The following is a 13528-nucleotide window of genomic DNA, read 5'->3' on the forward strand; positions in this document are numbered from 1 at the left end:
AGTCATTTCAAAATTTTACACACCTTCAATTTATTTCCATTTAACAATTTATGAAGCACTAATTTCCACACTGTTTCCTCTCCTTGCCTCTTCTGCCTTCTTAATTTTACTTTTTTTGTGTCCGTTTATTTATTTGTGTGTGTGCCACGCACGTGAGTGCACATGGATGAAGGTGTGTCTGTATGTTTGTGTCCTTTATTCCAGACAAGCCATCCTCTCTGTTCTCTAACACTGCTATATCCTGGGTAGCATTTTTTAAGTGTTATTTCACTAAGCATAATCAGAAGGGATGGGAAGTGTTGATCATATTCCTATTTCAAAAATGAGGCAAGGTAATATTACTCAGTCAGAAAAATATGAGTTTATGTATCCTGATGATGTAACAGTAGCATTCCTCACTGTCTATCTGTGAGGTGTCATATTTTACCTTTGTCTTTAAGGAAAGGTAACTCCATAATTGTTTAGACTATGGATTATGAACCAGACTCAAGCAAAAATGTGCAGAGCAACATAACTTTTTGGAAATTACTGACAGTGAAATAAAGATCAAATGGCATCCATACCTGCAGCACCATCTGCTATAAACTGGATTGTGTGTGAGAGTGCGTGTGTGTTTAATTACGTCTGCATTCAGTTTTTAGGTGTATAGGTACAATCAAGTTATAATTGTATGCTTATTGTTTTTAAGTGTATATATCGTATGATTATGTATATACACATGTTATGTATAAGACAAAAGATACATTTTAGGGTTCAGTCAGTTTAATATGGATGCAGCTGTAAATCAGAAAGTGTGTTTGGGAAAGAAAGGCAAATTTCATAATTTTTAAATATAATTTACCCTGTATTTTTACCAAATAGAAAAAGTTTAAGTAAATCTGCAAGGGATTATAAGGGTAGTTACAGGATTTCTTTTCTGTAATGCTTTTGGGAGACAAGATGCAATAATTAAAAGAATATATTGGCTTCCTAGTCGTGGGTTTATTGGGCATGTATTCTTGTGTTATACAAAGATCCCTGATGTGTTGAAATGTTTGCCAAAGGCAGTGAGAAATGTATAATTCTATGATCTTATTTTTAAAAGGAAAAAGGAAACTGAAAAGAGAACAAGTTGCTTTTTCAATTCATTTTCTGATGTTTACATGTAGCTCCATCGAAAGCTGGAGGAGCTCAGAGATCACCTAGAAGGCAATGTGAAAGGATACTCTCTCAGAGTAAATGTACGATTTCACTCGGTGATTTTTTTTTTTCCTAAACTTCTGCTGACTGGTAATTCCAAATCTGATTGGTTTGTCCTCTCATCTCCATCTTTTTTACTTTCTGTCTCTTTTCTCCCTTTCTCTTTCTTTCTTAGCTGCAGCTTCATGCTCTTTGTTTATGAAATAAAGATTAAATTGGCAGAGCAGAGGACCCTTAAGCCACACTGATATTGAGGTTGATTTAATAACATTCTGGCTTCATTACAAAATAAAAACTTTCTTTGCAAAATCTGTGTTTCTTATACAATTAAATAATTTTCTGTGGCTCTTTCCATGAAACTTCGTTTGGAGCTTTCCTATTGACGATGTCTTCTGCCCCCTGTTGAATGTGTCAGCAAGATTACAAATTAAGGGCTAGATCCAAGTGATAGAGGCTTTATGATCCAATTTCAATTGTCAAGGAAAATAATCAGTGTTAAGAGTGTTACCATAGCTTTCTGGCAAGTAGACTTTTTTTTCAGAATTAATAGACTTTTCTCAACTCAGATTCTTTTTATTTTTTAATTAACTGTAAGGTATCTTTTGTTTAAAAATAAGAAACCATCATGTAACATCTTAACAAATACTTGAGATAAAGGGTAATATACTCAAGATAAGACTTTGAAGGGCAATACCCTATAGCCAGTCAGTACTGTACATATATAATATAATCATAGGCAAACATAATGTTTTGTGACCATTAGTTCAGACTCAGAATGCTTTGCTGTTCTGCTGAATATGTCTTTTTAAGATAAATAGAAGTGAATCTCTAAAATGGTATATGGTATAAATATGGCAGAAGAAACACTAAATTATCACAGTAAATAATTTCTGGCTCTGTTTAGCCCTTACCTCCCATTCCTAAGGCTTTTTAAAAAGTTCCTGTGAATTCTAGCCATGATTTATATCTTCCAAGATTATTGCCGTACAATTAATTCATATTTCTATAATAGTTTTGTTATAAAGGATAGAATAAAAAATAAGAGTGATATGATAATTCTTTGGTTTCTCAACTTGTTTTTAATTATATATCACACAGTTACGATATCTCTATATTAACTTTTTGATTACTGAAGTCCAAAATTGTTTTTATTAGTATCAGTCATTATATTCTAATAGCTAAACAGAGAAGGAAAGTATAACAAATATCTCATTTTTCTACTTCTTTCTTTTGAGCCTGTCCTTCTTTTGTATTCATAGTCTTATAGCATTTAAAAGATCATCCATAATCAAACTCAGAATCTATTCCACTGTTTAAAAAAAGACTAACATAAATTTTATTACTAAATTAGCCTAAGCATACCTGGCTATTATTCTAAAAAAAAGCACAAAATATTCTGATTATATTAATTAATACATGTATTTAGTGTCATACTCTCCCTAACCAAACCAAGACCAGAAAATTGAGACTTGCTCAGGTCAGTTTGGTAGGAAGTTAGTGTTATATTAGGGTTAAATTAAAAGTTCTGTGCTTTGCAAATCAGTATATCTCGTGCCACTCTTCAATTTTTTTCAACACCTATACTCCGTAGTGTATATAGTACATAACCGCTGATGTCAGTGTCTTCATCTTTTGTTTCATTTCAGTGTCACAGTTTGTTCTGATCGCCTTTTTTCTGAAAAGATTGACTAGAGGTATATCATTCTAAGATTTCTGTTTACTACAAAAGTGTAGAAAAAAACTATCAAAAGGCAAATTGTATCTTCTCTAGACAGTTCAGCTAAAATGCAGAACAATGTTCAGCTGAGTATTCAGTTTCTCTCCTTCCCCTTTAATTCCCACTATCCCAGAATACCTTAAAATTTGCCTTGTACATTAAAAAATGTTGATTAGAAGCAGAAAAAAGTTATTCTCAGTGTGATACGCTATATAAACAGGTTTTGTTTCTCTTGGAAGATGAAGTAAATTGGAAGATAGTGACTTCCAATTTTGTGAAAGTTTATTGTAGGAGTTCACACACGAGAACAAATCTATGGGTGCCTTTTAATTCATTGAAATGTTTCTAAATATTTCATTGAGAGGAAACATTCAGAACCATGTTGCCACTTAAATATTTTATTGAATAGTTGTAGAAAGTGAAACGACCTACAGAAGTTGGGGATAAGGACTTCATTAAATAGTTGATACTTCAGTTAGTATCATCTACACAATATATTATTTTATAGAGAGAAAAGAACCTTGCATTCTTATTTATTATGGATAATCAATAATTATAAAATAGAATATTCTGTTAAAATATAATTTTTGAATATTATTTATATACATCTTTATCCTTAATTTCTTCTTCTATGCCAAAAAGTAGGATTTATTAGGTTCTTGATTCTAAATTAACCATTTGTCATCTTTTTCTATACATTGTAAAAAGCTGAAGTACTCTAAACCCCCAGTGTATTTTTAGTAATTTTAATAATAATAAAATTATCATTTTGTACCTAGGCAGAGTTTGTCTAATTTAATAACTACAAATATTACTACAAATCCTTAGATGGATAATGTATTCAGAATAATGACAAGAATAAAACCAGCCCTGGCTGGTGTGGCTCAGTGGATTGAGTGCCAGCCTGGCAACCGAAAGGTCACTGATTTGATTTCCAGTCACGGCACATGCCTAGGTTGAGGGCCAGGTCCCCAGTTGGGGACATATGAGAGGCAACCAATCAATGTATCTCTCTCATATCGATGTTTCTCTCCCTCTCCTTCTCCTTCCCTTCCCCTCCCTCTAAAAAAAAATAATTAATATTAAACAAAGAATAAAACCACAAAAGGAACAAATTAATTTTCCATTTAATCAAATGTCTGAATCTAATAAGAATACTAACAGTAACTCACAAGGTTGAAGAACAGTACAGACAGTGTTGAAAACTGCAAAACAGCCCTGACTGGTGTGGCTCAGTAGGTTGGGCATCATCCCCGAAACAAGATCACCAGGCTGATTCCTGGTCAGGGCACATGCCTGGGTTGCAAGCCAGTTCCCCAGTTATCTCATGCATCAATGTTTCTCTCCCTTTCTTTCTCCCTCCTTTTCCCTCTCTCATTAATAATTAAAAAAAGAAAATTGGAAAACATGAGATAAGAAATGGCAAACTAACACTATTTAAATAACATAAATCAAGGTAAATTTACAAAATTGAAATTAATTAGTTTTAAAAATGGGAAGCTTGAATATTAAGATATTTAGAAAAAAAGTTACATAAATTCTCATGAAATAATGGCAAGTAGAAAGGAAAGCAAGGACAGGAGTAAAAATACCTCAAAGCCACAAATTTTGTGTTCTCACTCAATTTATGTAATATGATAGTAAATTTCTATTCAGCTACAATTATGTACAGGTAGGTAACCAAATATGTTAATTTTTAAAGGCTTTCAGAGACAATAAAAGGGAAGATGGCTTATGAAGGCAGATTATTGACACAAAGTGAACTAAAAAGAGATGATGAAGTAGAAGGAATATGATAATTATTTGTTACGCTAACACAAATGAAAAAGATGGTATTATTTGAAGTGAAAATGTTAAGGGAGGAATTATCACTTAAAATAAGATGACACGTATTTTAGTAAGTTAAGGAAAATAACTGAATAATGTCAGAAAGTAATGTCTTTTTTATAATGATTTTTAATTATTTATCTTGAATGCCAAAATAAGACTGGTATGAAATAGGACTAATATAAATAATGAATTAGATGGTTGTGGTTTTATAGACCTTTTAATCTCAGTATTTTCATTTTTAACGTTAGTTCTGAATTACCTCTTATATTCATGGGAGGGTTTTTTTGTACATTTATATTCATCAAATCAATGCTGTAACTCAGGAGTCAGCAAATTACAGCCCTTGGGCCAAACCCGGCTTCTCTTTTGTAGGTCCACAAGCTAGGGGTGGTTTTTGCATTTTTAAATGATGGAGGAAAGTATCAAAAGAACGCCATTTCTTGACATGTGAAATTTATATGAAATTCAAATTTCAGTATCCAAAAGTGAAGTTCTGTTAAACACAGCCACACTCATTTATTTGCACGTAATCTTTGGGTGTCTTTGCACTACGACATCAGAGATGGACAGTCGCAGCAAAGGCCATATGGCACGCAAAACCTAAAATATTTACTACCTGATCATTTACAGAAAACATTTGCCCAGAACTGTTAACACTGGTTAGCGTCAAGATGACATTGACAAAAAAATTATTATTACAGAGGTTGTGTGAAATTATCTTCGTTTTAATGCTTGAAAAAGGAGAGCTGCTCATTTTCAACAGATGTTTTCAGATCATTCTGCATGGAACCATGTGTTGAAAAAATTGGTCCTCTGAAATCTTCTACTTTTACATTTTTATTCTTTCTTTTTATGTTGTTTGTTTTCCTAGCTAATCTCCCTTTATATCTCACACACACACACACACACACTCACAAAGTAAAACTCACTATGGAATTAACATTAAACCCTTCAAATATAGAGGCATCATGGAAAAAGTATAGATTATAAATTCCTCTTTTGGGGGAGACCCCTTAATGTATAAAGATAAATTCCAGTCTTGCTCTCTTAAACTTTTTAAACAATTTGTTTTTAAAGTATTTTTTGCTATATGCATTGCATTTCTTTTGTTTATTACGGCATTATTTCTTGATAAAGATATTTTCCCTGAAGATTATGATCAACTTTTGATTTCTACTGAATTTCCTATTTGACCTCACCTAAAAATCGTGCCGTCTTTCTGTAAGAAATTTCATACAAATGGGAAAGACTCCCTGACAGGAACAAGTAATAACATCATACCTTAATATACAGCACTTAAAAATCTAAAAGGTATCTGCATTGAATCAACCAACTTTTGTTGAGGTGAGGAAGAAGAGCTGGAACATTAGTCCTTAGGTGAATAAACATTCAGTAGCTTTTAAATGAGTAAACCTCAGTTGGCATACTCTTCATTCTTTAGACAAATGTCTGTGTCTTTCGGGGTTTGTATGTAAAACATTATGTGAGGCTTTTAAGTCTTCCTTTTTTCACATTTTGGTATTTACTCATGTTAATAATATGCATTTAATTTATAACAATTATGTAACATTCTGAGTACCTTGATAGACAATGTCTTATTAACATGATCAGACTTCAGTAATGATAAAGATGGCAGTAAATCAATTTTAGGGTTATCTCTTTGGAAAACAGGCTAATTTTGCTACTTTTCACTTTGTTAGAATTCACTTAACATGTAAACTTAATGTAATTATCAGGTTACAGTTCTACTGAAAAATAACAAAAATTTATCTTGTGCTTCAAACTAAAACATTCTCATCTAATACTTAGAAAATCACCTGCAATAGCTTATGACATCATCTGTGAGTTGTTTAATGCTTACTGCAGAATTGCCCTTCTCAGAACTTTTTACAAAAATAAGGTACTAATAAAAGATCTCCTTGACAAGTAAATTTCCCTAGTAATAAAAACTGGAGAACTGATAGGCAAAGAAAGACAAGATCAAACTGTTTCAAAGATAAAGTTTTCAGTTTTATGGGTATAGTTATGGAAACAGAAGTAACATGCAGAGCAAGGTTTTCTAACTGGTATCTTGCTAAAGAAAATCAGATGTGCATGTGGTTGGACAAAAGGTATAATTTCTTAATATGTATGGAATTCACCATAATTTAGAAACTAGTTCAAAGTAACCCATTAAGTGGCAGTCATACATTTTATTATAAATCTTTGTAATGAGAAGTGTAAAACCTTTTGAATATTATTTCACACACTTCATTTTTTTAAGGAGAAAAGTGTTTCTACATTCATTCAATAAACATTTATTGAGTACCTACTACATTTAGCTGTGCTGGGTTCTGAAATACAGTTAAAGAGCAAATCAAATAATAAGGGTATATCTGATTCTTTCATTTTGACATTTCCTATACCTTCATTTTCCCACCCTAACTTTGTATTTTGGAACTTCATGAAGAAGTCTGTAACTAGAGAATGCATCCTTAAAAATTTACCTCACGTGGCATTGTGACAATTTAATAAAAGAAGAAGCCACAGAACTAAACATGAGTGTGACAACCTAGAAAGAAAAAACAGGCCAGAAATTTATCAGTTCAAAGTCATAGAGATAGAACATGGTTTTGAATATAAAATAGTCATTTAAAAAAAATAAAACATTGAAACCTTCTGATAAAAAATAGGTCTGGAGAAGAGTTTGTGTTTACGTTTTGTTATCTTTTTTGGTGTTGCTGTTGGCAGAGAGAGATTGATTCAGTAGTACCGAGAATGGAATGATAGGAACAGGAAATCAGACTTAGGATACTGGACGGCTTCAGTGCCCTCTTTAAGAATAACAGGAAGATGTACAGTAGAGTCATCTTGTAAATAATGTCACAGGTACTTTGCTAGTGTTAAACCAGTGAAGATCAGTGTGGTACCATAGGAAAAGCAACCAGTGCTCCACTTTCCTGTTAACCTTAAATAAGCATCTTTTCAGCAAGATTGTACGGGAGTCTGATCAGAGGGGTCATCTTCGTCATGGAATTTTTTTTAATAAGCCACGTATTTTTTTATCACAAGGTCTCTTCAGATCACTTGAACCTTGAGATTTCAAACTCAAGTGTCTTCTTATAAGGCTGTTTTATTATCTGGCAAGTGTGTTGGTGATGGAGCCACTAAACTTCTGGGACCCTTACTATGCTATCATTTCCTCTTTAACAGTGTTTTCTTTTCCCCACTGCAAAACCAGGCTCGGCTTCCCTCGTGTTCATCTACCTATAGTGTATCTGAGGTATACTTTGCACGTGTTTTATTACATGGTCAAAAACATGCTCGCCCTCACCATTTTTCTTATTTTATTTTTCTTTTGCCTTAATTTATTTTGCCTTGCACTTTGCATTTGGCTGAAAGGGGAAAAGTAAGCTGTTTTAAGGGGAAATTTCTATCTTTATACTGCACTGTTTCTGAGTAACTTTTTTCTGGCAATCAGTATCACATTGAATGGTTAAAGCCCAAACAGCCAACTTGATTATTACCACAGCCTTAATTACATAAAGATTCCTTTGAACAAAGTAATTCGTTATTAAACCCATATTGGCTAATGACAAAGATTCCAGTTTGTATAGGTCTGTCTCTGGTGGCTAAAGATTTACATTACATTAATGAAAACACTGTTTCATTAACTGTAGAAATAAGAATATATCGAAACAGATTATTAAACTAAAAGTTAACAATTCCCCTGTTCTTATATAAAAAAGAAGACTTGTTCCCTTTTAAAAAGCTAGTCAGGTTACTCAGGATACTTATATTTATATACATTTTTATAAGCTAGAAGAGCTTATCTTCATGTGATTCATATTCTTTTAATAAAATATTCTACATGAAATTTGACCTTTATGTTCTTTGCCTTTTTAGGGGTTTCATTTCTTATTCTTACTGTGTTAAACTATAGCTTAAATGGGTTTTCTGTTTTTATAAGTCAGACTTATTAAAATGTTATTAATTGACTTAGAATATTATTTCCAAAGCAGGGGTACTATTGAGTGGATAAAAGGAAAGAGTAAATATAACTCAAAATATGACTAGTAAATAAAAGGACTTTAATAGCCTATAAATTTTAAGATCTTTATTGGTTACTTTAGAGATATAACATTTCTATACATATTTATTTTGTGCAAGCCACAATAGCTACCATCCGACTGCAGAAATATTATCTCATAGTCTTATGACAAAAAAAAAAAAAAAGAAAGAAAAACCAACAAAAACCCCAGAAAGATGGCACTATCTAAAATACCAGATAGTGTATGAAGAGTAGAGGCAGAATATCATCTTCTGGCTTTAAATTTTAAGAAAAAGTCTTGAAGGGGTAACATGACTAAAACCATAGCCTCACAGATTTTAATTTATTGAGTCAATAGAATTATAGTCATCTTCTTTAATTTTTTTTCTTTTGCAAGTTGCAGCTTTTACAGATTTTTTCTCTTAAAGCTGATTTTGTGGATAATTAATTTCTTCTTGAAATATATATTTGTCAGGAGGAGCCAAGTAATGAAAAACAAATTAATTACTTGTGATTCAGCAAAGACTTTTGAAAGAGAAGATTGACATTTCATCACATTTTTTCATAGGTCTTTTCTTAATTTCCCAGGATTACAATTCCCAGTGTAAAAAATATATAACCCATTTCTTTCTGCCACTTCATCCAGGCAATTCTCCATTTCCCATGAGAGTGTGTAAGAAGTCTACCATTGGCATCATCTCCAATCACAGCCTACAACATCCATCAGGGTATTACTTTCTCTGTGACAGCATGTGTGCAGGAGGGCTCTCAGGTTGGAATGTGGAACTGGTTTCTGGGGGATGGGGTCCTGTGTGCTGTGGCATTTCCTCCATAGCACTCGGCTCTTAAATGAACTCTGGCTTTATATCTGGGTTTGTTTCTTTCATTGTGACACATGAGCTTTATTTATTTGTCATGAAGTGTGTTTCTCTTTTTGTCACTGTGGTAGGGTTTCTATATTCCACTCAATGCCAATACCAGGAAGAACTCCTTGGGGAATCTAATATTCATGATAATCATCTGGACAGAAATAGCTTTTACAGTGATTTTCTATTTCATCTTAAATTGGTAAATGATTGTTTCACAAATGATTTCACAAAATCACAAAATGATTGTTTAGTCTATAAAGTTTTAGACTAAAAACTTTAGTTTTTAGAATTTCAGGAATGGCCTCATGTTTTTCATATACAAGCCTCTTAATGGGACTGTTGATAAAGTGCATTATTTATTCTAAAGCATCGCTATGGAGGTAGCCAAACCTTCACTGAGCAGCCTTTTTCCCTCACATTTGTCTCATCTTCACTTACGTCCACTACTGTAGAAATAGATTCTCCAACCCCTAGTGCAACATGTTGGTTTTACCAATTGCATGTCACCATCATCTGTGGCATTCATAAAACCAAAAAATAATAAGCCTTGTTCAAAAGTAAATTCATCCATGAGTTGTACAAGAACACGGTAATTTCTAAGCTTACCTGGCTAATAATGCTCAGTAAATGTTACTCCATGTAATTGACAGCTCCCGTGTAAAAAAATACAGTTTTCTTAACTATGTGACAAACTGTGTTTATCTAATTTATTTATCTTAATTAATCTTCAGTACAGCTTTGTTTGGAAAATATATTATTGTCATTCTCATTTTACAGATGAGTAAGATACGTGTCAAAGAGTTTAACTGTCTTACCCAAAGCCATAGAAGCTACCAAGAGTGGGAGAAAATATTTTCTTAAATGCCATGGTTTCTGCTGGTCAGGACTTCCTAAAAGCCATCAGCTCTCTGAATGTCATGCAGTAGTCTTATATTTTCGCAGTATATTTACTTGGTTAGGTTGATTATATAGTTTTGGGTAATATTTTAGGAGAGGATGTAGATGTATCTATACGATAGAAAACTTTAATTCAAGAAAATGTTAGATATCACATAGTGTAAATTTATTATTATTTTATAGTAATTTAATATATATTTATTGTGAACCTACTATGCCTTATTTAAACATAATTATAATTTGCTAGTTATTGACCAATGGAATTGGCTTCACATTTAGAATGCATAAAAATATCATGAATATTTTCCTGACTGGTATGGCTCACTGGGTTGAGCATAGTCCCACAAACCAAAAGTTCATGGGTTCGAATCCTAGTCAAGGCACATGCCTGGCTTGTGGGACAGGTCCCCAGTTGGGGGCTGCAAAAGGCAACCCATGAATGTTTCTCTCCCTCTATTTTTCCCTCCCTTCTCCTCTCTAGAAAAATAAATAAACAAAATCTTTTTAAAAAAAGTTGCACTTCTTTTCAGAATAGTTTTTAAAAATTAGGCCTTTGATTATTTTTGTCCTTTGTTTAGACATTTCTCTTCTATATAATACAGGTAAAATTTTTCTTTGATCTAACTTATGTCAATTTTATTTAATAAATAATGTGTTTTTCTTTTTACATTACTTGTAGATTATAGCTCACTGAATTTTTTAATCCATTCTTATATATGTAGAGACTCATTCTAAGAGCTTCATATATATATTACCATCATATTCTATATAGTAACTACCTTGACATCAGTTTCTATCTGTAGCTCATATCTCTCTCCAAACTTGTAAGTACCTTAAACATAACTCAGCCCCCAAACTTTTTCCTTCATCTGCTATATATGGCACTACCCAATTATTCAGATCAGATAGGAGATCTAGGAGTTATATCCCTCATGACATAAGTCCTACATTTTCCTTCTTTTGTATCTCTAGAATCTATATCCTTCTCTCCAGAACTACTTTCAATGATTTAGTTGGATTTCTTATGTATTACTAGATTACTCTTCAAACTAGTTCCTCTACCCTCATCATTTATCTCATAAATATTGTAATCCATCTTCACATTCCTCATCAGAATGAAATTATTAAAATATTAATGTAATCATACAATTCTCTTACTTAAAATCTTTCAATGGCCTCTATAACCCTTAGGAATTCGTTCCTATCTACCTTATTAATTACTCCTCTTGCCACTCCCCATCATGATTAAAATTAGCTTCAACCATACTTTTTTTCTGAGTTTCCAGGGTCCCTAATATCTGTGACTTACACTTGCCTTTTTCTCTGACTTCCTACCTTTTCTTCACCTAACTAAATTATTATTGTCCCTTAAAACTCTGCTTATATAGCTCTGAGAAGCCTTTCCTGATAACCTCCCCAAACTCCCGCTCCCATCCAAGTTAGGAATCTTTTACATATTCCCAGCACCAGTTTGTACTAACTTCTATGATAGCACTTACCATGTGTGTTATAATTGATGTTTACGCAACTGTCTTTCTCTACAGTATTGTGAGGTCCTGGAGAACACAGACTGCTTTTTATTTCACAGGTTAGATCAGTTTGGTGAAAACAGTAGGTTTCGTAAGTGTGAGTTAAATGAATGACATCTGGTTATTTCCTAATTACTATATTTATAATATTATTCACTCTGTTATTAGATTACCAAACTTGGTTGGATAGAAACATTGACTTAGCTTCTTTTGGATTTTATACTCCCTTCTCCCATCTAGCACACAGTAAGCTAGGTCATGAGTCACAATATAACTAGGTCATGAGTTCAAACCCAGTCTCAAATATCCCATTCTGTATGTGTCAAATATCACTAAGATTTGCATGCATTTTTTTTAATTCCCTGAAACATATGTTAATCTAGGTCAACGATTTTCAGCCAGTATGCTTGGGCACACTGATGTGCCACCTTAATTTTAAAAACATATAATACCTGACTATTTAGTCAGGGACACGGACCTCTTTTTCCTTAGACTGTGACATTAAAAAAGGACAACAGCCAACACAACAATAACTATCCAGTTTGAATGAATCAAAAGTATACCTATGTTTTTTTGTCAGAGTGGCAAAAAATATATTTTTTGGTGTGCTGCAGAATTTTAGTAATTAGTTTATGTGTGCCATGAGATGAAAAGATTAGACATCGCTGATCTAGGTCAATGCTTCTAAAACATTTTAATTCTCCATTTCCTGACTGACTGTTCCTACAGTGTATTCTGATATTCCATTTTTTAAAATAAGTAATAGGGACAGCTGGCCCAATTTTTCTTGAGCGTGAGCTTCATCAATATGAAAGTTATTCCATTCTCTACAAGCCTAATTCCTATTGACCCTGAATGTGATAGGAGGGAAAGGAATCTCAAACTGTAGAATTGACTTTCTCACCCTATTGTTGAAACCTGAACTTTACCTAGAGCAGTGCAGCTTTCTTCTGTGACCCCAATCAGTCTCCTTGACATCCTGTTTGAAAAACACTGGGACTAAAAGTCTATGAAAAATCACGCTTTTATAAATTCAGATAGGAATTCATATGGCAATCAGAATTGGTACACAAGCAAAGAAAATATGTAGAAAGCTGAGATTTATTTGTTAAGCCAGTAGGAAATATTTGTTCATTAGCTTTCAACAAAATTGAAGTCAGAATCCAATGTTATTGAGTGATAAATAAGTCACATATATGCCTCTGATTAAAACTTCCGTATTTATTACAAGTATTGGTAGGCATTTTAAGTCAAAAGAAGAATCAAAATATAAATTTCCAGTGCCTTTTTTTTCTTACTTTCTATTCAAGGGTGAGGAAAATAGACAGCAAAGTGACTTTTACTTCTAACTGAGCTGATGTCCATCATTTCTTTCCCTCATGTGCCCTTACAAACACAGGCCAGCATTTTGTCTTCATTTTCCTTCTTCTTTCTTCATTAACCCAACTGTCTCTTCTGTATGGAAGGTAGTATAAGT

General features: G+C 32.9%; 1 protein-coding gene across 3 annotated transcripts in view; it reads left to right on the top strand.

Moving 5' to 3' along the window:
• GPHN (gephyrin) overlaps window positions 1–13528 on the top strand; it is a 437816-nt gene that overhangs the window by 280441 nt on the left and 143847 nt on the right. Inside the window, exon 11 of one of the 3 annotated variants that reach the window (XM_045201246.3) lies at window positions 1149–1220. The exons of the other annotated variants lie outside the window; for them this stretch is intronic. Coding sequence (XP_045057181.1) covers window positions 1149–1220 — 72 coding nt within the window. The remainder of the gene's footprint in view (window positions 1–1148; window positions 1221–13528) is intronic. 3 annotated transcript variants of the gene reach the window in all.

Source organism: Desmodus rotundus, chromosome 7, assembly GCF_022682495.2.
Source record: "Desmodus rotundus isolate HL8 chromosome 7, HLdesRot8A.1, whole genome shotgun sequence".
NCBI lineage: Eukaryota > Metazoa > Chordata > Mammalia > Chiroptera > Phyllostomidae > Desmodus > Desmodus rotundus.